Here is a 25,058-nt window from a genome sequence, read left to right as displayed (position 1 = left end):
AGGGACTTGAAAACAGACACAAATTCAACAGCAACAAAAAATATAATGTAGGTACGACACATACATTAAAGTAACAAAATTCCATTGGTAAAAAGTATAAATGAATTAACAGTCAGGATGAGAGGTATCAAAATTTCAAGCATTATCTTGATCAAAGGAATCAAGTCACAGGAATACTGAAAGACTAATTTTTTCTAACTTCCTGAATGTGAGACCCACTCACACCACAGGGTTTAATTGAAATCAATTTCCATGGGTTCATGGTGTTGTCAAATAAATTTTATTTGAAGAAATAATTTTACCAAAAAATGTAATGCAATACATTGTCATTTAAAAAATGTCAAACTTGTAAAAGATATCGTGGTAGACCACATGGAAAAAAGGTGTTGGTTCCCTATTTTCTGTGTGAGCTGCCTTGTTTTGGGGGTGTAGGGTAACTTGTAGGAGAATGATCGCGACTCAAAAAACCCAAAGAATACTTGAAACACTTTATTGCACAACTAGACTGACTACAGCTCAGCGTGACTACCAGAAACGACTTCAAAAGGTGTTTTGCCTTAGGGTACAGGATGTTCAAATCGCTAAAAAAGGCCTTGAAAAAATACTCATATCCGAACCTCCTAATCCAGTTATGCAAACCATCAGTTTCTTCCTTTTTAACTACAGAAACACGCCGTCAACCGTAACCAAAAAATCTCCTAACGAGATGCTCTTTAGTATCGCCCTCGCACAATGCTAACACAACTTATCCCCAGTACAACTTATCAGCTGCTAATAAACGCCGAGGTGGGTCCTCAGTTTTAATCAAGGAAAACATAAGACACAATCTGATAAAAATAATAGAAACTCCTGCATTTCAAAGTGCCGTGATTAGAATTGAGGCCAAACTGGTACTCGAGCCCAACTCTTGCAATGTTATTGAGATAGAGAGGTACAAATGTATGTGGCACAGTAAAGTCAAATACAAAAGGTATGCAGTCATTTCCTAAGTTAGCTAGAGGATAAATGACAGGAAAATTTTGTGATGGAATAATGGTTATGAAATATGCGGATAAAAGAGATGGTGTGGCGCGGTAGAATCTCACCAGGCAGGGATTTCAAAATTGGCGGGCCTGACCCCTCCAGCGCCCTAACTGGTTTTGGGCAGAGGCCACTGGGGGATGCAGGACTCAACAAGTTCAGTTCCGGTTTAAGCGTCCGATAAGCGACACCCGAAATTTAAGTAATTCCTTTGAAAGCCAAGTCCTTAGGGACTTGGTAATGTTAAATTAGTGTGTTTTCTTCTTAGTTGTGCGCGTATTCTCCAACCTGATCATCAACTGAAATTCACAGTGTTCTTCTCCAATTTCTTCACCCTTTCTTTTAACTGTTTGAGGCGTGTGCGTCGGGCCGTGTCTCAATGGAATAAAGCTTTCCACTATTGACATGTTTGGAATGGCAAATATTCCAAAAAGGAACAGAAGAAAATGTCTCTCTTGGACAAGTTTCATCAACTAAAAATGGAAAATGGTGAGAAAATATTAACATATATTACTAGAGAGGAGAATCTTGTGAAGGAGATTAAAGACACAGGTTAAGATGTTAGTGACATTTCCGTTATCACTAAAATTATCAGTGCTTTACCAATGAAGTATCGATATTTTCGTCAGGTATGGCTTTCTATGGAGCCAGATCGAAGGACTTTGAAAAATCTGTCGACAAGATTATAAGATGAGGAAGTCCATTTGTCTTTGAGCGAGGATTTAATCAGCTCTAACAGTCGAGCAGAAACTCGTCGGTCCAATCGTCAGACAGTTCAATATTATAACTGCAAAAAATTTGGTCATATTGCCACTGTGTTGTAATTCTTAATTATAATAAAAATATGGGAGGAATAGATCTTACAGACATGCTATTAAGTAGTACTGAGAGTGTTTGAAAAACTATAAAATGGTACAAGAAGGTGTTTTTTCATCTATTAGATTTGTCAGTTTTGAATTCGCATATTTTATTCAAACAAGTTACGGGTAAGAAATTACCTCTAAAAAATTTTATGGAAAATTTAATTGAGCAACTCATTAAAGAGAACTCAACAGGTGTTAGGAGAACCAAGGGAGGAAAACCATCTAAAAATGAGCTTTCAACTAGATTAACTGGTCATCATTTTCCCTCTCTAATCCAAGAAAATGAGAAGAAAAAAAATGTTACGCGTCAGTGTCATGTATGTGCGCATACTAAAATGAAGGCAACTAAAAGGAAAGAGACTAGGTGTGAGTGTCTTCAATGCCAAAAATCCCTGTGTGTTGTGCCCTGCTTTGAAATTTACTACACAAACGAAAAGTTCTAGCATAGTCGGACGCATCAGTCGGTCATAGTAGTTCTTCAACCTACACTGAATTGTAAAGCCTCAAGTTTTATTCTGTCTTTCCTTTTTGTTAATATTTATACATTAGAATGTGTCAGTGACAATTACTTAAATTGTGTGTTTGCACTCCTAATTGCTTCCCGCCTCCATCTAAAATGAGGAAGCTTCCAAACCTCTTTGGCATACCGTTCGATGGAAGGCGAGGGTGACTTTTGGAGTGCGAAATTCAGGAGTGAATATATGAATATACGAAACTGAATATGTGAAGTGATCACTTTTTGCGTAGAGATTTACGTTAAGTTGATCGGTTTGAATATCTTTCTTCTGATTTCCAGGATGAGGGGATCATCGAGAGATACAAAGGGCGGATCGTCGAAGCAGGGGTCCCGGCTGAGCGATAATCAGCCGGATCACCCTCTGACAAACGCTCTCTGCCTCCAAATCGAAGCATACAAGACGGGGGAGATATCCCTAGGCGACGAAATGCAGGGGACAAACAATTTGCTCCTGGAGGCTGAAAAGGAGCGGCTTCATGGGACACCACGCCTGAGGAGACAGGAGTTGCAGCGTCACAATCGAACATCGGATTGCGAGAAAGAAGGACTGGCCATTTTGGGATTATTCTACATTTAATTAAGATTTTCTTACGGTTAAAATCAGCTTAAAAAGACATGTAAAATGTCTATTAGTGTAACATGTGAAAAATTTTGAATTGTGCTAATAATGATAATAATAATAATAATAATAAATAAAAAAAAAAACCCACCACTGTCTGGACATGCAAAAGTTACGATGTCAATCTACACAAATTCTATCCTAGCGGATCGTGTCCCTGCTATTTGTTCCAAGAGAACAGATTATGACATATTCCGTCTGGATTTGGAACTTTTGATTGACGATGGCATTCTAATCGCCTTGCCAGCGGACTCTGTCCGCCGAAACTCTGCAAGTAGCTGGTATCTTTGTCATCGTTCAAGTTTGCACCACCCCAAGGTTTGTAAGCCACTTATCCAATGGACTGGTTCGACTCGTCTAGTGAAGAATCCAAGGAGCACATCAACACTTAGACTCTAAATGTGGAGCAGGAGGTTGCAGTGAACTATCACAACTACATCTTGTGTGGAGTAATCATCGCGCTAGTACTGCTTTATGTTTTGGTTTGGTGATGCGAATTGAACCATAGGACTCAGAAAAGGCTACAAGCAGAGGCACAAGAACTCAAAGGGGATACATCTACAACTCCAGGACAACGTCTCTGAGGCAGCCGGTATCCAAAAGGAGATTTGAGCGGTTCCAGCAGATGGACCCTTACCATGAGGTCCAGGTGCAGAGAACGGGCGCCAAACTCAGGATAGCAGCAAAGATGGAGAACGTTTTCATCAAAATCGAGAAACTTTGGGGTGAAGACAACTTTCAAACATGAAAGTTTCAGGTGGCGATCTTGCTTAAGGATAAGGAAGCCTTCAGCATTGTCGAAGGGAGGCAAGCGAGATCATCAACGAATACTCCACAGGTGTTAGGAGAACCAAGGAAGGAAAACCATCTAAAAATGAGCTTTCAACTAGATTAACTGGTCGTCATTTTCCCTCTCTGATCCCAGAAAATGAGAAGAAAAAAATGTTACGCATCAGTGTCATGTATACGCGCATACTAAAATCAAGGCAACTAAAAGGAAGGAGACTAGGTGTGAGTGTCCTCAATGCCAAAAATCCCTATGTGTTGTGCCCTGCTTTGAAATTTACTACACAAACGAAAAGTTCTAGCATAGTCGGAAGCATCAGTTGGTCATAATAGTTCTTCAACCTACACTGAATTGTAAAGCCTCAAGTTTTATTCTGTCTTTCCTTTGTGTTAATATTTATACATTAAAATGTGTCAGTGACAATTACTTAAATTGTGTGTTAGCACCCCTAATTGCTTCCCGCCTCCTTCTAAAATGAGGAAGCTTCCAAACCTCTCTCCGCGCAGCGTCACAATCGAACATCGGATTGCGAGAGAGAAGGACCAGCCATTGTGGGATTATTCTACATTTAGTTAAGATTTTCTTACAGTTAAAATCAGCTTAAAAAGACATATAAAATGTCTATTGGTGTAACATGTACAAAATTTTACTTTTCATTTTTACCTCTATTTATTTTTATTTGCATGTTTCTTTTATTCTAACTAATAGCATACCTCCCCAAAAGTGTTTGTAGAATTCTAAGATTATGTTAAGAAACATTTTTAAAAAGACCAACATGTAGGTCTAATCAATCAAGTCCATTCAAGAAAGACAACCCCTAAATCAAACCAAAAATTTGATTCCAGAAAAGATAATATCAATAATTCATCTATAAATGTTATGACAAATCAAGCACCCAATGCAGTTCCACGTACTGAAAAATCGTGTCATCCTTGAAGCAATGTCAACATTGCATTTTCTAATAGACCTCTGAAAAAGCGGGCGTAAGTAGAATGTTTTGAAGAAATTGTACACATTCCTTCAGCGGACAACCCGGATTCAGGGGAACCACAAACTAAGAAGCACCGAAAGCAAAAGTATCGAAAAGAGTGGGAGTTGAATGCACAGTTTGCAAGATGGATCAGTTCAGTAGACAGTAATCCCTTCAAAGCGTTTTGCAGACTTTGCGAGGAAACTTTCAATGCTGAAACCAAATCTCTTAAAGTGCATAAGAGGAGCTGTAAGCATTTACTAAATGAGGGAATGCTGCTCTCCGTTTGTCAAAGACCCGATCCTTCAGAGGAGGACCCAGAAGTAGAACCAACCCATGACAGGGCAGTGAAAAATCTCTGATCATCTCATTGACTTAATGAAGGATTGCTTTCCAGACTCAAGAATTTGCCAGGATGTTCATCTGAAAAGAATGAAACTAGCCGGTGTAATCAGGAGTGTCCTTGCACCTTGTCATAGCCGTAGCTTGGCCTTAGCTGAACAGTTCAACACCAACAAATTGTCTCTAATAGCTGATGAGTCCACTGACATTAGTTGCAATCAAAATATTTGCATTGGTGTTCGATATTTCGACGAACGCTGTCGCCGGATTGTTAGTAGCTTCTGGGATCTTTGTAGAGTGTTCACTGAAGATCGCCCTGAGGTTGCCTTTGAGAAAGCGACAGCTAACCATCTTTATAATACCATCATGTCCTCTTTTCGCTCTGAAAAAGTTAATCTTAAAAAACCTGATTGGCTTTGGCTTAGATGGCTGTAATACAATGCAAGGAGAGCACAATTCTGTGTCATCAAGGCTCCAAGCAAACTTTCCTGGAATAAGCAACATGAAATGTATCTGCCACTCCCTAGCCATTTGTAGTAATGAAGCAGTTCAAGTTTTACCTTGTTAGATTAGCTGATAATAGATTAGATGCTAGATTGATATGTGCCCAGTCTCACTAAGACTGTAACTCTGTTACTCTCTCAACAGCCGCCATGGCTGCACTCTCCCTACACGGCCAGCTAATGCTGTGTGCTTGCATCTGTAATAAAGTAGAGATTCATTAATAAAGTGAAGTAAAGTGCAACCTATATCTTATTATTTGATTGATGGTATATCTTCCCACTGCGAATGACTCAACAAATTGCAACAGGTTTCCTTGCAGATTTTCAGTCATGTTCTATGTGTAATCTTGATTACGTGTAATTGTGATAAGAAATTATACATCATAATCCAGAGAATCATCATCAAAGAATAAGGAGGCAGTAAACCATCGGCAGTTCACATGATTTTTTATTTATTGCCATACTCACGGGAATAAGCCTCAAGGTTGAGTTTGCGATATTTTTTACAATTTTTCTCCCACAAGCATTTAATTACTCACTCTCAATGATATGCCAAATCAAAATTTAGTATGAAGCTCATTTTTATGAAAATGGCAATTTTAAGATGTAACGGGGTATCTCCCCTACCCTTTCACTTTTCAAAATTTTAGCCTGCCAAGTAGCGCTAGTGGTCGCGTGGCGGCTCTTAGCACTACTCGGCTCCCCACTCATCGCTTCGATTTCGTTCTTCGACCTCGGTGTATGTGCTGCTATTCGGTCTTTTCGTTTTTTCGTTAGATTCCCTTTCTGTTTTCAAAATGTAAGTCAAATTTAGTCTGCCCTGATGGGGGGCTAAACCAGTCAACTTAGCTTTCTTTATTTTGTGTTTTTATTCGTTTGTTGAGTTGTTCCGACATCGCTTGTCAGCTCTATTTCCTTGTCCTGTTCGCCTTCATCAGTATTTACTCGTGTTCTTCTTTTATCTCAAAACCCCTGTTTTGATGGGCTTTTCTTCCCAGCCGGGAGAGGAAAGGTTCCAGAGAAATTATATTTTTTTTTATTTCAGCCAAACAATCTCAAGACATGGTTCCACCCATTCCATCCAGCAATGACTTCCTGCTGAATTACCTTGATTCGATTCCGCACTACAAATTGCAACTGATGGGATATGCCCAGAAAGCTGTAAGTATGCGAGTAACTCTTTGACTGAAAATTATCTCAAATTTCAACGATTCTTACTGGGTCTTTTTTTTTTTTTCGAAGGTGTAAGTAGATAGATAGAAAATGACTGCATAGCTACTGCTACATATAAGTATCCCCAAAATTTATTTCTAGGTGAATTCGAAAGTATTTTTTACATTAATTGCAATCTAAAAAAAAATGGGCATCCATAATTCATTGTCAAAATTACACTTAAAATAAGTCCACATAATACATGTGAATTGGATATATAAGAGTAGCAGATGTAGTAGGTATTAAGTAATCTTTGCACATGACTAAAATCGAAGTTGAAGTACTAAGTAATGGGTTGAAAAACTTGTATCAAATATTCTCCTGGTCTTAAAATAACTCTAATTAATTAAAGTGAAAATCTGAAAATTTACGCAATTCCATCATCGGATCAAGAATGGAAAAAAAAAAAAAAAACTCTGTTTCACTCTGAAATAAAATTGCATTAATGTTACATTTTCTCCATTTCTTTTCTCTTCCAGCACTTCGAGAAGAACTTTCCTTCTATCACTGCCACATCTACTCCATCCTCTCATTCGCGCTCCAAGAAGGACCCAAGGGTAAGTTTGAAAATGAATCTATGGTTTGAAAAGTTTTTCGGAACATGATCTTGTTGCCGCCTTAAAAGAAACAAGTCATCTTTCATCAAAATCGCAAGAAGCATGTAAATTTTTAAAACATTATCGAAAAAATGACTTGGGTCGACAGAGGAAAATAATGTTGTGACCAACAGACCAACAGCAGTTTGCGTCATGCACCGGTGGAGTGAGGTTGAGGTTAGGGAATGCGCCGCCATCTTGGCTTGATTTGTGACTCGCGTAATTGAGAACGAAATTTAGAAATTTCTGGATCAAAAATTGTGTGGATTTTTGGACTTACTGATATATATAGTGTTATCAGTGTTATTTCTTTATTGTGATTAGTGATTAGTGACTATAGCTTGTGATTTGTGGAAAGTGTAGATGTGTGTACTGTGGTAGTGAGTGAGTGGATAGGGCCTGTAAGAACACGTGGGACAGAAGATTCGGGATTGAAGAAGGTTAGGGATAGGTGTTAGGGATTTATAATTGTACTGTGAATTGGAAAGGGATGGAAACCGGAGAGGGAGAGATTAAGGGGGCCGTTGAAAAAATAGTTAGGGAAGTAGAATTGACTCAGGGGATGGAAAAATTGTGTATGACTAAGAAAGGGAGCATGTCGAGCTTATCATCATTAGAGGATGGGGATAAAACGGTTTTAGAGGTAGGGAATAAAAGTGTTATTGCTTTCCAGTGTAGGGAATGTTTAGACAGTGTAGGTGAAAATGATATGGGAATAGCTTGTGACATGTGCGATACGTGGTATCATGCCTCTTGCGTAAAGCTTGGTAAGAGGGCGTATCAAGTGCTAACTACAGTGAGAAACACCTCATGGATCTGCGACTGGTGTTTAGGGGAAGACATAGGGCTAAAGAAAAAGGTCGAGGAGATGGGAAAATTGATAGAGGGAATGAAAGTGGATAGCGATAAAAAGAACGAGGAGTTGGAGAGCATGAAAAAGAGGTTAGGAGAATTAGAGGAAACTAGGGATAAAGTTGAACGTTTGGAGCAAACTTTAATTAAATTAGAACAAATACTAAGTGCTGAGGTTGACTTGATGGAATCAGAGAAAAAGCAGCTAGATGTAGCGGCTAGTAGTAACTTTGATACTGATGTGGAAATAGTTAGTGTAGGGACTGAAATGGTTAGTGTAGGGACTGAGAAGAAACTAGACATTGGGGTAAAACAAACTGAGTACATATCGTTAAATGAAATTTTGAAAGTAGGAACTGATAATAAAATTGCATGTAAGGGTAGAGATGATAAGCTGGGTAAGGAGGATGTACCAAAGGGACATGAAGGCGAGAAACCAGCTCTGAAAAGAAAGAAATGGTATGAGAGGGATTTCGAAGGCCAGAGGTACATATGGGTAGTAGAGGACAAGTATACAAACAATTTAGGGACGGAGATAAGAAATCTATTAGGGAATGTAAATGGAAAAGTGGTAGTACCAATGAGGACAAGGAGGGAATCAATGGATTGGTTAGGGCATTTGACGGACTTGAAAGACGAGATGATTTCTGGGGATGTAATAGTTTGGGCAGCAGGTAGGATTGACTTAGCGAAGGAACAAGATGATAGGGCTTGGAGGGCAATAGAATTATTATTAGGAAGATTACCAGAAGGGGTTAGGTTGGTTTTCTTAGGTTTAAATGAGAGAAGGGATTTCCAAAATGAATGGCTGGGAGGGAAGATAAATCGTAGAATTGAGGGAATGAATCACAGAATAATTAGGATTTTGATGAACAAACCCTTAGACACTTAGTTCGTAAGATTTCAGGGACTGATGTTTGGGGATTATTGGGGGATTAATGATGAGGTTCCGGGGAAATTAAAGAGACGGGGAATAAATAAGGCAGCAAGAACAATTCTAGAAGAAATGAGTAGGTTGAGACTGCTCAAGGGTTTTTAGGTGATAGACAACAGCTCAACGTTAGAACTGGCTTAAATAGGGTAAGGAAAATTAAGGGAATTCAGAAGATAGGGATTGTTAATGAAACTAAAAGTTTAAAGAGTTCAGGCAAAGTACTTAATAGAAATAATGAGTGGGTAAAAGTAAATAGGGATGTAGGATTAAAAATTTGGTATGGGAATGTAAACGGGTTGATTAGAAGAATTGACGAAATTAGGGATTGGGCAAATGAGGGTAAATTTGATATTTTAGGAATGGGGGAGACGCATATTACGGATAATGTAGCGGATGGGGAACTTAAAATTGAGGGATATAATTTGATTAGGGCTAATTCGTACAGTACGCATACAGGGGGGGTGGTAATGTATGTAAAAAAGGGATTAGATTGTTTAGGGACTGAGGTAATATCAAATAAACTATTTTGGGTTATTAGTGTGGGTATAAAAAAAGGGAAAGTAGAAAAAATTAAGATAGACATGCTTTATAGATCGCCAAATACAAGCTTGAGGGGATTTTTGGATTGGTTTGAAGTAAGGTATTCTAAAGAAATTGAGTCAGTTAGGGAAGGTCTGGTTTTAGGGGATTTTAATGTAAGATGGGATTTAGATAGGGACTGGGGAAGAAAGAAGTTAAAAGAAATTACTGATAATTTAGGGATGGAACAGCTGGTAAAAGAACCAACAAGAGTAGTAAAAAACTCATCCTCAAAAATTGATTTATTATTTCAGTGGGGGAGGCTAGGGAAAGAATGCGTGTGCAAGGTAGTGCACGAGAGAAAAATTAGTGATCACAGCTGGGTAAAAGCAGTAGTGAAGGGGATTGGAGGGGTAAAAAGTAGGGTAAATAAGATTTTGAAAAAAAGGGTTTTCGATAAAAATAAATTTTCAGATTTGTTAGTCAAACTAAATTCTGAGTGCAAGGAGGTACAGGTAGAAAAGTTGTACGAAGAATTAGAGATAGGGGCAAGACAATGTGTAACTACTAAGGAGAAATTGGTAAAGATCAGAAGGGTCAGATGGTGGGATGAGGAACTAAAAAAGTTGAGAGTAGACAGGGATAATGCGTATCGAAATTGGATAGAAGAAGAATCTGATGAGAGATGGAAAAGATACAAGGTACTTAGAAACTTGTTTGTTAAGATTTATAGAAAGAAAAAGAGAAATTATTATGAGGAAAACTTAAGAAAGAACGGTAGGGATGGCAGGAAAACGTGGAGGATATTAAATGAGTTATTAGGGAGAGGGAAGGAAATAGGGGATGATAGTTCAGTGGTGATTGATGGAGTAAAGTCAAAAGGGATTGGTGCTGCAAATGATTTAAATAAATTTTTTGTCGATAGTGTCAAAAGTCTTAGGGACTGTAATGATGAAGAATCTAGGGAATGTAACGATGAGAATGGGTGTATGAATGGGGAGGAATATGAATATCCACAAACTGATAAGGCGTATTGGAAAGAATGGCGCCTTGCTGACTTAGAAGAAATACAGGGACTGGTAAGTGTAATGAAAAATAATAATAGTGAATATCCACTATGTAGTGTTGTAGGGAAAGAGATGATAGAAAATTTTAGTAAGATATTATTAGAAATTGTGAATAAGTCACTTACTGAGGGAATTATGCCAAAGAAACTAAAAATAGCGAGGGTTACTCCAATTAAAAAAATTGCTAACTCAGAAAAAGCTGAGGATTTAAGACCAATAAATTCTTTGCCTTTTGTCGAGAAAGTGATAGAAGGGATTGTTGTGAAGAGATTAAATGAATATTTAATAGAAAAGGGAACGATTGTTGACGAACAGAGAGGGTTTAGGAAGAGGATGGGTCCAGAGGAGTTGATACAGGGATTGATGAAGAAATGGAGGGAGAGGAAAAAGAAAGGAAAAACTACTGTTGCAGTTTTCCTAGATTTAAAAAGGGCTTTTGAAACTGTAAACAGGCCAATGCTGATAATGAAGTTAAAAAAAATAGGGATAGTAGATGGAGTTTTAAAATGGTTTATAAACTATCTTCAGGATAGGAGACAGAAAGTGGTGTGGGGTGAAAAGCTATCAGATGAATTGTGTGTAGAACTGGGTGTACCCCAAGGGAGTAGATTAGGGCCTCTTTTATTCTTAATTTATATAAATGATCTGAAGGAGGTGATGAAGGAGTGTGAATTGAGCCTTTTTGCGGATGATACGTTAGTCTTTAGTAGTGAAGGAGATGTAGGGAAAGTGGCTGAGGTAATTAGTAGAGATCTAAGGAGACTAGGGATGTGGTTAAAGAAAAATTGGTTGATTCTGAATGTACAGAAAACTAAATATATGGTATTTGAAGTAGGGCCTGGTACATGGGCGGGTAGGATAATGATAGAGAACTTCGAATTAGAAAGAGTTAGGGTGATGAAATATTTAGGGGTATGGATATCAGAAGACCTGAAAATGAAAGAACATATAGGGAAGGTGGCAAAGGAGTATAGAGCTAAGATTAGCATGCTATGGAGGGTTAAGGATTTTATAGGGAAGGAGAGTAGGAAGCTAGTCTATAATTCATTAATTGGAGCGAAATTAAATTACTGCATTTCTCTTCTTGGAGAGGCAAGTAGTAAGGATATTAGAAATTTACAAAAGGGACAGAATTCGGCCATGAGATATATACTAGGGTGTGATAAGGAAAATAGGATAATTGATATGCTTGAGACGTTAGGCTGGCTATGCATAGAATTGTTGATAAAAGCCAGGGTCTTTATCTTCATATATAAGATGAGGAGAGGACTGATTGATTTAAGAGATAGGGATTTATTGGAAATATTAGATAGAAGAAAGGGAAGGAATTTAGAGTTGAAATATAATGATGCTAGGGATGTGGATAGTATGCTATTCTTTAAGGGAATGAGAGATTATACTTTATTTGGTTGTGAGAAATGGGAGGAACTGAAATTGGGAGCTTTTAGAAATAGGGTATGGAATGAATTAATGAAATTTCAGAGAGATAACTGGGGGGAGGGTGAGCTTCTACCGAGATGTTACAGGTGGAAGGAGTTTGGTCTATAGGGACTGGTAGGGGAAAGGTTAAATATAAAAATAGGTTAGGGATTGGCTCAAACTGGTTCATGAGCAGATGGGATTAGCCCTTGAGGGCTAGTTAAAAAAAAAAAAAAAAAAAAAAAAAAAAAAAAAAAAATTGACAACAGCGGATGTTCAGTCAACAAGCCCTTCAGGAGAAGTTCTGGTTTCTTGCAAGAGGGAGTTTAACTGCCAAAGTAGGATTGATTGCAATGAATTGCAGCTACATTGGAGTGTTGTGTAGATTGCGTTACTTTTAACTGAAGGGGTCTCTTTTTTCATGTTTATTTCTACGAATAAATTGGAACAAGTGGCAATTAAAGATATCTGGCAATCCAAAGATACAAGAAATACTGTTCAGTGCAAGGCTGCAACACTAAGCAGTCGATAAAAAGTGAAGCGGGTGAATCAGTGCGATTTTATTCATTTCCAAAAGACGAGCACTTCAGAAAATTGTGGATAAGATTCTGCGACAGCCCAAGAGTAATTTCAAAAACAGATATGTTACTTCTGAGTCACTATCATGACATACCGCAGCATCATATACCTACATATTTGTAAGTGAATGTGGCCAACCTTTCCCCCACTCACCATCTGAATCTCAAGTACCAAGATAATATCGCATGGTTGTTTTCCCAAGTCATTTATTGCAACTAGCCTTCTCAGATCTTAATTTGCTTATTTGATCTAAACACTTTCTACTATCATTTCCTGCTGTATGATGTTTGTACAGAAGTTTTCTCGGTTATGTCTTATTATGGTGCGTTTGGCTCCTTGAATATGGGTGGCTCTTAGTCAAAAGAAACCGAAAAATCGACGGAGACAATAGTGTAAAAATGTCTACGACAGAACAAAATACAATCTTCACAACTGCAGGCTCTAGCATGAATACAAATTTTAACCTTCTCACAACTCCTATTGTAACAACCACCAATCCCACATTTAGTAATTCACATATTTCTGCCAACCTCTCAGATTCGACTGAACTTCAGAAAACTCTATCTTCTATTAGAACCCCTGTGATTTCTCCTTCAATTTTCACTGGTTTCGAAGATGATGAGAATTTTTTCGTTGCATTAGAGTCGGCTGCTGCAGTAAATTCATGGTCACTTGCCAATGTTCCTTTGTTTGTTAAGAAGTATTTTATATCAGAAATCTGCAATAATGTCTAAACTTTTGTGATACATTTTCCTATTTGTAATAAACCTCTTGTTATCATGATTAACTACCCTTTTTCTGAAATTATGTGTTTCAGAAAAGGAATGAAATTGCTGTAACCTGTATTATCTAATGGATGCCGGACAATACTGGAGGACAAACGAACGCATTTTACATGATCTCAACTCAGAGCACTTCTCTTGCCTACCTGGAAATATTCATCAAGAAATCTTTCGATCATCAGAATACAACTTTTTGTAACCAATTAATCTTAAGTCAAATTAATCAGAGATCATTAACTTTTTCCCAGGCTAAATGCTCATTCCTCTTGATGTCCCACATCCATCAGCATAAATGTTACCCTTTTGAATAGCACCTTCAATTGTACATCCTCAAAGGCTCCTGTCACCCAAACCTACCAGCCGAGTTTTTTTTTCTTCTTGCTTTCCCAGTTGAAACTTTTTCAACGTTAGTGGTTCGAAGTGCGGACGCATTTCTTACTAAGCGAGGGGGATGTTGCAGCACCGCGATCACTTTCGAAATTCCCGCTCAGAGGGAGGGGTAATAGGAGCAAGAGGGGATCGAGTGCGGCCATGTTGGGCCTAGTGCGATTTTTCACTAGTCAGTCGGGTCTGAGCAGTCGTGTAGACCCGCGCTCACCAATTTCTTTTTTTTTCGTTTTGATTCTCTTTTAGTTCAGTTTTGCTCAGTTATCGAGTTTGATTTTCTTTATTTTTTGTGAATACACGCACTTGTGTTCGAACTCCGTTTGTTTCTTTCTTTTCGCCTTTTTGCTCTCCCATCGCCGTAGTTACAGTAAAGCCATACAATACCGCGATACCCATGTCCCGACAGTGTCAAATAGTATATTTGACTTAATTTGTACTGAAGAAACCACAAAGGGAATGTTGGAGAAACTGACGTCTACATCCCAACCCGAGTCTACGGCAGTACAAGTCCAAAAACGGAGGCGGCTGTTGGAGCTGAAACTCAGTGAAAATCTAGACCTAGCACCCTTCTTTCTCGATTTTTAAAAATGTATTAACGATTTGTTGAATTGCAGAATCAAAATAAATGAAACTGAAAACTTGTCAAATCTATTAGCCGCACTACCTCCCAAATACGCTCATTTAAACGATGTAATTGATTCTATCACCACTGACAAATGTGAGTACATCAAGCAAAAAGTCACCAACAATTATCAAAGTTACGGTAAAGATTCAGTGGACAAGGCATCGATTAATGCCTACAAAGTCAATGGTCAAAAGTCTAATGAGTCAAAGAGCTTTAATCCTAATCAGTCAAAACAACATTAGCAAACTTCTCAAAACTACTCAAGAGGTTGTCGCTATCATTCAAATTCATATACTACCAAAATTCTTATTCTGGGTATCAACGGTGCAACGATCAATCTGATGAATTTAAGTTTCGCATGTCAAAGTGAGATTTCTTGTGATCGCAGACTTTGATAAAGTTGCGTATGCAGTAGTGCGGCATGGCCAGCTCAGGTTATTGGGCTGCACCTATCGTTTACACCACGTAAGAATGCCCATTTGAAACTTTCAAGACTACGGTTGAAATGTTTCTTGCGTTCGAAGGGAAACGTTTCCGGGTGAAGCTGCGATGTTTTGCGTTTAACAAGCGGTCAATGAGGTAGAGAGTTTGGTCTTTTCAATCTGAGGAGTGTAGCCGACTTCACGTCTGGAAGAAGTAACCATGTTCGAAGGCTGCAGAGACGGTTAAGAACAAGGACTTAAGCTCACCGACGATTATTTCACATGGCACATCAAAGCAAAAGCCTTGATGGAAAAAAAGGGCTGCTGGGAGGCCATCGATGCAGGATTCAGATGAGAGGATCTGGCAGAAAGACAGCCTCCCTGTGAGAAGAAGAGGAATCCCCATGTTTGATCCCTCATCCTGCTATCTGTAAGTGACTATTCATTGATTGATTTCAACAAGAATCCGGAACCCTGATGAAGAATCTCATTGTGATGATCCCCGCGCTGATTACGGCAGAAGATGCAAAAGGCCTGACATGCAAAAAGATCAACTGACAGCCTACATCAAAGGGTTGATAAATAGTACTAAGTAAGTTAATAAAAAGGCAAGGGATCTGATTGTGGAGCAAAAGTTCAAAAAGCCTGCGACCACTGGTGGGCAGAACATCAGTACCCGCTCTGCTCCAGAAGATGCATTTACTACTTAAAAAGGACTTGCAGAATCTTTGAAAGCAACTGTCAAAAAGCTGCAATAAGATGTCAGGGTAAAACGTCAACGCATACCATCTGTGCGCAGTCCATTACGCGCTTGTCTTAGATTTTCATCACCGAGGTCCGACGCCATAAGTGCTCGAGTGATCCTACTTAGTTGTGCGGTTGAGTTTTATGTTTTGTGGGATCTGTGTCGTCTCTGAGTGTTTGTGTTTAGATTTATTTTTTGCAATAAGGTGTATCACATTGAGTTAGAGTGTGATCATTTCAAGAGGTATGCTACACCCCACAAGCTAGCAAGCTCGAGGACCCGGACCAACACTTTTTTCCCCTGGGTCTATTACAATAACATTACTATCACAACTGATACTGTCGCCTTACATCATTCTTTCATTTTGTTGACACTGAAGATAAAGCTTGCTCCAAAATGCATTCGTGAATGAATACTATCCAAACCATAGTCCAGTTTTAAAAATGTTTCTGGTAATTTTTATGCTACAAATTCAAATTTCAAAAAAACAAAACATTTTGCGGCTCCTTACAAATCCATTTTTATAACTTTTGTTCCCCCCTGTATTCCAATTACTAGGAACTATGTTGTAGATAACACTTTCAATTTGAAAACTAAAAGACCAAGCAAGAAAATATTTATAAATTCAAGGTAACACAATACTTTCTCACTAGGTAGATCACAGTTTACCGATTTCACCTTGACATCACTGAGGCGTGTTCAAAAATTCTGATGCCATCGCCAGAAACTCAGCAGGTTTTTCTGCATGAGGCCAGTGTCCTGAGTCAACAGATTTGATTACAGCTTTTGGAAAAAGCATCTTTATGCCTTCATGGTCCTTCGACCTGGAACAAGTAATAATAGTCTAATCAATTTCCACGAGCGGTGAATATTCACAAACTTGGTCAACATTACACATAAGGGTGGTGGAGACAGGGGTACACAATCAATGAGGAATTGACATAAGAAGATTCAATTCATCATGGAAAAATTCTTACAACACATCCATAAGATTGACAATAAAAATCAAATATTAAGTTAAAAAGAACAAAAAATTATTATAAAAAGGTGCAATTAAAATTAAATAAATTATAGATTATAGATATACATACAACCTGGGACACTTAACCTAAAAATTCTTCTTCTTCTTGTTATTTTAGTGGCTTTTACTCCGGTGGCCGAACGGCCATCTAGAGACATTTGGTATAATTTTTTTGGAGTAGGGTTAGGAATATTTGTGGTGGTTGTTTTGAAGGAAAAAAGGGTAAGATCTATGAGACCAACACCATTTTCACATCCTGAGACCCTTCAGGACGACTTCCTATACCATAGTTAGACTGGGTCTTGGAAAACATTCAATGGGATATACTAGGTATTTTGAAGTTAGAGAGAAAGTTGAGTAAAGGATAAACTAATCACTCCCTGAGTGGCTATTATATTCTTTTCTTTTTTATTAACCTGAAAATTTACATGTCAAAAATTTCCCTCTCCTGCTTGCCTCACCATACATCCTTCTTGCAACCTAAGGACATTCTTTTTCCCAACAAAGTGCAGCCGCTCACCCTTTCTTGTACTTTTCCTACTCACAAGTCTCTTTCTTGCACCACTCCATCCACTTTGCAGCCATGGCTCACCTTTCAAACCTCTTCCTGTTCTGACAAAGCAGCACACAGCATGGAGATCCTTCCTACATCCTCTGGGGGACTTCATGGCGAATTTTCCAAGCCTTTAGGGAAATGGGACAAGGTGATAAATGATAGCTGAACTTCTGTGAGCACCTGAATTTTCTGGAAGTTATAACTTTTATAGAATGGAACGAAGCAGACATGGCCAAGACTGAGCTATAATTAAGCTCTGGGAAACCTATTAATGTGCCGCTACTCTAAATAATCGAGTAAAGAACGTGCCAGCAATAAGGGTACAGATCCAAAAAACGCAGAGAACAAAAAGTAGCGGTAAAGGAGCTACCTTGATTGTAGCATAGAAACGTACATTGGCCTCTGAGAAACAAGAGGTAATGGCAGGGCAGCCACCTTGATCGTGACTTAGAAATGTAGAATGGCGTACAGTCACTGAGAATGATGATACAGAAAGGCACAGACACTTCTTAACATCGTCCGTAACGCAACTTTGCAGCGACCTTCATCCAACCAGAATTGTTTGTTGTGATTTAGGAAAGCGCATTTCAAAGCTCATTGCCATATTTTGTTTGGACCTTCATTGCAAAAATGCACCTAAATTATTAATCACTTTTAGAATTTAGGATGACTTTGACTTACTGGACATAGTTTGATTTTAAACCAGTGATGAACAAAGTTGGACCATGATACCGTAAACTTTCATCCACAGGGAATTTGATAATATTTTCATCTAGATTTTTTTTTATGACATCCACATTTGCTCTCCACTTGTAGTTTCCATTTTCGTCTTCGTATAATTGAGTGAGCACAAATTGCCTCATTGCAAGGTCCTAAAAACAGTTCAAAAAGACAATTTAAATTTTTTGGGTTCATGGCAAGTTTCATATTTTTTTTTCTCCACTTTTAACTTTTTAATTTTTAAGGGCCTAGAATTGATCCTAACAGTAACTTTCTTACTGGGTGTCAGACATAATTTTCACCTCATTTCATTGATCCTCTTCTGAACAACAAAATACGTATAACTTACTGTCAAAGGAAGAATTAGGTATTACGCTTGTAAATGTTTGATTAAAAACATTTTTTCATGAGCCTTCTGAAATGTTTCAAAACTAAATTTTACTTTGGTTGCTTTGCTGCAGAATGAACTGACAAAACCTGATGCCTCAGCTTATGCAACTGACAAAACTGAAGTACTGTATCAGAATAATCATATCAAATGTATAAAGTGAATTGAGGAATGCAGTATACAAATAAACTTACAGATATTGTAGAAGACAACTGGCGATCAGCAATCAGTCTTGCTTTTGGTAACGAAACCTTGGGCTCTATTTTGACATTTTGTAAAGCGTGTACAACCTTGACTACATTAGAAAACTCTGAGCTTATTCCAAACGGTGATATGTCGAGGACAATAAGGGATTCTACAGCATCTGGCTGGAAAGAAAGAAATGAGAAATTGAAGATCTGATAGTGATCATCAATCTATTATCCCCCCCCCCCCCCCTGATTCGTGACACGGAAAATATTCTTTTGATGAGTAGCCTGCAACAGTGTTAAGAATTTCTTTCATATTATCTGCGGCGCTCAAAAAAAAAACAAAAGTTTAGTGATACATTTTCCTGCTGGGACTATAAGCCATGAGCCATGAGGCCATGGACCAGATAATCTCAATTTACACTGCGGTTTTGCCAGAAAGACATGAATGTTGGCTTTGATTTTGAGGAAAATACGCAATTTTTAGGCTACTGGCCGCCAGCCTTCTCATTTTTACACTTGAAAAATTGCGTGATCCTAAAGTTTTTGCAAAATTTTACCAAGGAAAGTTGATAAAAGTTTGCAATCAGAATCATTTTGCTAAAACAAAGAGCTTTAAATGGCTCTGGCATGATTCAGCAAGGCAGTAGCAACTGTAATTTTGATACTAAGAAAAGATATTCATACTTGAGACCAATGCAAGACTTAAAACTCACAAAATTTAGAGCCAGATTCATTGCTGTCCTGCCTCCCATGCTGTGGCCAATAACAGCAGCTTTCTTAATTTCAAGGTCCTTCATCAATGCGATGACATCTCCAGTCATGTGATCATATGACATGTCATCTGAGAATGGACTGGCTCCATGATTTCGGGCATCTACATTTACAATCTGCGAAAAAACCAAGGTATACAGAAATGTAACGTAACTTTTTCCTCAAGAGAAATGAAACAAAGTAGCAATATTACGACAGAAATGTGATAAATATTCAATGAATTGCCAGGATGATTACTTTAATATAACGGTGTCCTTCTTTAAGTGTTTGGCCAATAATAATAATTTGTACAAAAAGGAAAATTTTAGCGACCAAAATTATTTCATAAGAGCAACACTGAGATGTAAGAAAGAGCGGCCGGTTTGCATCGCTCCTAAGCCTGACAAGCAGTAGGAACAAAAAACAAATTAACAAGACTAACATATTACCTAGCGTGACGGGCCGCGCGAAGGCGCGCGCGTCACGCTAGCCGGGGGCTACGCCCCTGGGCCCCCGGTCACCTCGCTACGCGAGTGACATTCGCGCGCTTCGCGAGGCGCATTTGGTAGTAAGTTTGCAAATTTTTCTATCACTATATTTGAAGATTTCAGAGAAAACATATGGAAATTTCACAATCCACAATTAACTTGTAGAATCATAATGGCAGGCAAGAATAGACTATATCTGAAAATGGACGTTTCCCCACTATAAAAACAGCAACACAGGTGAGGAACATCGTTAGCCACTTTTTTTTGTCTTTACCGTGTACTGGCCTCCCCGAAAAGGAACACGGAGAATAAATAGTTGTGGCATGGATACCCGAAGCTGAGACATAGGATCCTGAAGTTTCGGAGCACGCAGCCGAAAAGTTAAGTCATCTGCCGAATGGGTCAGACAATTGAGAGTATTTTCGGTAATATACCGAAGTTTCAGGTCACACATCTGAAGGACTCGGGCATACCGAAGTGCTTCAGATGTCTGACTCAGAGATTTAGGAAAAACACAGTAAGAACCAAGAAATCACAGTAGACACAGAGAAAAGAATACAGTCAAAAAAAAAATAAATAGAAAAATAGAATGAAAGAAAAACTATTATCGGAGAGAATTTCTAATTATTAGAAAGTAATCAGCTGCGAATCATGCCATAGCTGCATAGGAACATGAGCGAGATGTATCACCAACTGACGCGCTGGCCGCTAGGTACCTGGGGGGGCGATCGGACCAAACGTAAGCGGTGGCTAGGGTTCGATTGAGCAGAGGATGGGGAACGGTCAGACGTAGGGGAAAGGTTCAGCTGAACCGTGCAGCACAGCGCAGCGTCAGTCACCGGGTGGCGGAAGAGAGGCCGGGAGGGACACTTCCCCTCGAGTGAAATAGAAAAAGGCAGAATCCTTCGAAGTTTATATTAATGATTTGTATGCAGGAGAAAATTCCGCTAATTTAGCCTCAATTTTTACATTTTTTCCTCATATTTAGCATGAGCCTCATTCAGTGGCCTGTCAGCCTTGCTGACCTTGGTTACCAGCTGGTAACCCTTACGAATAACGCAGAAAAGCACAAAATTGACTTCAAACACAGAGAAACTCATAAAAAAAAGGCACAACTAGGGTTGGGCAGCAGCAAATGTGAGGCAAACAGCAGGTTAAATCACAGTAAACGTAAGGCGCGCGTGGTCATATGGCAACTTTAAAAACTTACCTATGACTTTTCGTCTTAACATTGTGAGTTCCATCATTGTAAGTGTATTTCGTGATGATCAAAAAATACATTTTTAAGGAAGCTAAATGAAGCACATGCATACTCTTCTTCTGCTTAAGAATCCAAAAGTGATGAAATGCCCAGTCCAACTGGATTCATATTAGTCAAAGCAGGAAGTTAGACACATGAGGAAAAAAGACCGATGAGAACTGAATATTGGAGAATTGGAACCTGTCTTTCATTGTTCGGGGAAAAAAACGGACCAAAGAATTGAATAGAGAAGAATGGGACCCTGTTTCAAACTTCCCGCCGGGGCAGAAATAAAAGCAAAGGCAACGGACAATTTTGTGTTTTGAGTGTTCTGTATCAGAAAAACATGCCTTCATTTCACTTATCTCCTTATCTTGATTTTTAACAAAGTATCCTGGAGTATGATTACTTTTAGCGTTAGATACAGATAAAAGATTAAACACCATTATACTTTGTCAATAAACCTCATTTCCTTTATAAGATATGAGAAAAAACACCAAAAATCTTCAAGTGGGTGTACCGTTATCTCTTTCTCTTCATATTAAGGTTCTCTCACAGAGAGCTTTTTCATTTAAAAGCAACATAAAAATACTTGTTTCCCATGAAACTTTCGAAAATTCAAGAGAAAACATCACGAAATTTAAATGACTTTGTACAATTTAATCAGAAAGTACAGCAAAGGGAAAATCTTCTTACCTTTCTATTCGTTTTGTTGTACAAGGCTTTGGAGATTGAATTCCAGTTACTTTTTGATCCAAGTAGTCCATGTAAAATGATGACAGGAGTAGAGTTGGTGATTATTGGATCAGTGGACTCATATGAAGTGTAGGCTAGTTTGACTGGCTTGGCCCTGAAACCATACAGTACATATTTTATTACAGTGCTCAGGAGAAAGAGGAAAAAGCTGATCTTTCTAATTATTGAGCAGTTGACTAAAAATAAATTTATCATCCTTGGGCATGTATAATCTCTTCAACAATTGCTCACTAAACGTAAGTATGCATTTGAGCTATTTAAACTACTTAATTATTTCACTAATACCAAATTTTATGAATTAACTCCAGTTCTTCTTCCAACGCGTAAACCACCACTCCGAAAGGTTCTGAGCTGATGAGTTGAGCATTTAGCCAACATGAAAGTCACTGGGTGAATAACTTTATTTCAGCACAACTCAAAAGGACTTTAGGTAGCAGAGAAAAATCTTGACATTTCAAAACTTATAGATAAGTGCTCTACCTAACAGAGAGAAGTGATGGCAATTCTTGGACTGAGAATCGATTTTTCAGAATCGATCCGATTCAAAGTTTGGTTCCAAAGAATCAATCCAATTCAAAAATCGGGTCCAATGAATCAATCTTTTGAAAAAAGATCCAACCATTTAATCTTTCCTGCCGATCTGAACTTTCAAAATTAACCAATTCAACATGCTTAAATTGTCATGTGACAATCCTGAATCGATTCAAAGTCGTCCTGTGATGATCTTATATCAATTTTGCAAACAAACGAATAATGAATATAAATAATTTGTTCGATAACAGTTGATTACTGAATAGCCATTAGTGTGTGGAGATTTTGCAATCATCATATGTCAAACCGATCTTCAAAACTACATTGAGACATAGGGAAAAATTGAATGGGATTGGATCTTTCATGAAAGAAAAGGACATCAGCATGTCCAAAATGTAACTGTTGAAAATCAAGCCTACCCTCCTGCACATAAAGGGGGGGGTGGGGGTTTTTTTTTTTGTTGGGGGGGGGGGGGGGGGGGGGGGGGGGGGGGGGGGGGGGCCCAAGCAAATTTGCTGATTGAAACCTGAAAATTACAGAAATTTGGAATCGATTCTAACGATCCGATTCTTCGAGTTCCTGCCGATTCTACATGGATTGTCACGTGATAAAGATCGATCGTTTGCCGATCCGATCTTCGTTGTATACAGGCCAAAAGAGTGAAAGAATCGGGGCTCGTAGGAAGGAAAATAAGGAGGATTTTGTGCAATTAGCTCTCAGGAAATGTTGATTAAGAATCATCTTCATCTTCAATCAAGCTATCGACAAGGTTCTGTGAAAACTGCAAAAATTACGATAATTAGAAACGGATTCTTTCAATCCAATTCCAGGTAAAAAGAATTGATCCACACAAAAGATCGGCATGAATGAATAGATTCGGTCTTTCAGAACTGAGGAAAGAAAAGAAGAGACCAAAGTCACGTCAGTCTGGATGCATCAATCATCAGTTAGCCCATTGGTTAGCATGTAAATATTATTAAATGGTGAAATTTTTGGATGTGACATTTTTCTCTTCTTACCTTCCCTTAGTTCTAGTGTTAGGTGACCTTTTCGAGGATCAATCCAAGAATCGCCATCACTAACAGGGAGAATTTTAAGGCTAGTGCAAATGCCGTACTTGATACTAGCACAAAATTCTCTACAAAGGGCTCTCTCATTCACTTTCATCTTAAGAATAAAAAAACGCATTGCTACATCCGTGTGAAGTACACCTTGATTTAGACAGAGGGTCACAGAAACATACAGAGTTGCATTCTAGAAAGAAATGAGTTGGAAGAAGTTTTAACTTAAGCAAGTTGTAAATCATCTCCGGTTAAAAATTCACTGTGAAGAATAATATTAAGGCAATGGAAATGGCCGTTGAAATTTATCCTTGAGATTGAATCAGACGGACGAATAAAGCTTCACACTTCTTTTAATGGCCATTGTTTTTTAAGCGAATTGCAGCATCTCTGCCAACCTCCTTCCACCTGACTTTTCCCTTCGGAAAACAAGATAAATTCGCATTTCGAATGCACATCCGAGCAAATTATTTCTCTGCTGCAAGAAATAAGATGTTGGAGAAACATACCATAAAATGAATGAGATTGCCAGTATATATGCATTAGTTTCAGTACTTATGATTAGTTAAAAAATGATGGTTAAGTAGTTTAAAACGAACCCATGGATTGAGTCTTTAGAGGAGGAAGTAGAGGCGGAGGTAGCGGTCCTTGAATGGGTTAAGATTCTACTACATACCAGCAGCAGTTTCCAATTTGTGAACTGCCTGATGTGAAAAAACAATTTACTCTGCTGAGGAAAAATTGGGAACAAACTTTTACCGATCATATTCAGAGTATTAATCACGAAAATTTTGATACTATGTAATTCAATTTCATGCTTGGCCTGTTCAATTCGCGAATTTCACGTGATAAAGTGGTCGAGTCGGTAAATTTTGAGTGCGCTCAACCTGAAGGTCACATGTCTGTTATAATTTATCACGAGAAATTATCACCAAATCACATTATGATATCGAAATTGCTGAAAGTTCGGTTGCCAAAGTTAAATACATGGAAAAAAAATTGAAAAGTCAAATACTGAAGACGAATCTCGACGCATGGCGAAATTAGGTTATGGTAATAGAACCACCACGTCCGCAGGTCCGCAGCCAAAGAGAGAACATCTCCATTGCGGTTTGTCAGAATTTTTGTTCCTATTTTGTTGTGACGAAGCAAAATAAATGAAGTTATTGAATGAAATTTCCTCGGAATCTTATGCCAAGACGGCGAAAAAATCTAATCAAATGAAAAAAATAAAAATTTAGCCGTAACGATTAGCATCACCTTTGAGCATCACAGAGACAAGTTTGCAATTTTTACAACTTATTTTCCAATTATTCCTCTATTCGAACAAAAGGAATCTTAACGGCAAATTCTGAACCAGACGCTTTGATTGGTCCAGAGCGATTCATTCCATTTATTCCGAGTTGAACCAAAATAAGCGGGAATTTCAAATAAAGCAGTGTTGTCAGTTTTACAAATTCCGGATATCCTGTTTGCCAAATCGTTTCCGTTTCCGGTAAAACAGTGTTGTCAGTTTTACCCAACGAACTTTTGTAAATTTGTCAACATTGTTTTACCGGAAACGGAAACGATTTAGTAAACAGGATATCCGGAATT

The 25,058-nt window shown here is 38.3% G+C and overlaps 1 protein-coding gene across 4 annotated transcripts; it reads right to left on the bottom strand.

Moving 5' to 3' along the window:
- Nucleotides 1-23: 23 nt before the first annotated feature.
- On the bottom strand, nucleotides 24-24,524 carry LOC109030250 (sn-1-specific diacylglycerol lipase ABHD11). 4 transcript variants are annotated; one of them, XR_011900442.1, is made up of 8 exons: nucleotides 24,062-24,524; nucleotides 21,811-21,964; nucleotides 19,350-19,523; nucleotides 18,640-18,813; nucleotides 18,019-18,209; nucleotides 16,439-16,584; nucleotides 5,679-5,818; nucleotides 24-1,493 (listed from the first exon to the last, which is right to left on the bottom strand). XR_011900442.1 is itself a non-coding variant. In XM_072303787.1 (7 exons), the coding sequence occupies exons 1-6, from the start codon at nucleotides 24,226-24,228 to the stop codon at nucleotides 16,446-16,448; spliced, it is 999 nt and encodes a 332-aa protein (XP_072159888.1). In that variant the 5' UTR covers nucleotides 24,229-24,524; the 3' UTR covers nucleotides 24-1,493; nucleotides 16,439-16,445. The 4 variants fall into 4 exon arrangements, 3 of the variants coding, with proteins under 3 accessions (XP_072159888.1, XP_072159887.1, XP_018896660.2); XM_072303787.1 differs by lacking the exon at nucleotides 5,679-5,818; XM_072303786.1 differs by lacking the exon at nucleotides 24-1,493 and having other exon boundaries at nucleotides 5,557-5,818.
- Between the last annotated feature and the right edge of the window lie 534 nt (nucleotides 24,525-25,058).

Source organism: Bemisia tabaci, chromosome 8 (genome assembly GCF_918797505.1).
Source record: "Bemisia tabaci chromosome 8, PGI_BMITA_v3".
Lineage (NCBI taxonomy): Eukaryota > Metazoa > Arthropoda > Insecta > Hemiptera > Aleyrodidae > Bemisia > Bemisia tabaci.
Note: the sequence above shows the minus strand (reverse complement) of the source record. Positions and strands in the feature narration are given on the sequence as shown.

Excerpts from the sequence above, each read along its gene's own strand:
- LOC109030250 (XM_072303787.1), bottom strand. The coding sequence starts at position 24,228 with ATGATCGGTAAAAGTTTGTTCCCAATTTTTCCTCAGCAGAGTAAATTG. Across the intron at positions 19,524-21,810 it reads ACAACAAAACGAATAGAAAG|ATTGTAAATGTAGATGCCCG; the intron begins GTAAGAAGATTT and ends GTTTTTTCGCAG. Across the intron at positions 18,210-18,639 it reads AGTTGTCTTCTACAATATCT|GACCTTGCAATGAGGCAATT; the intron begins GTAAGTTTATTT and ends AACTGTTTTTAG.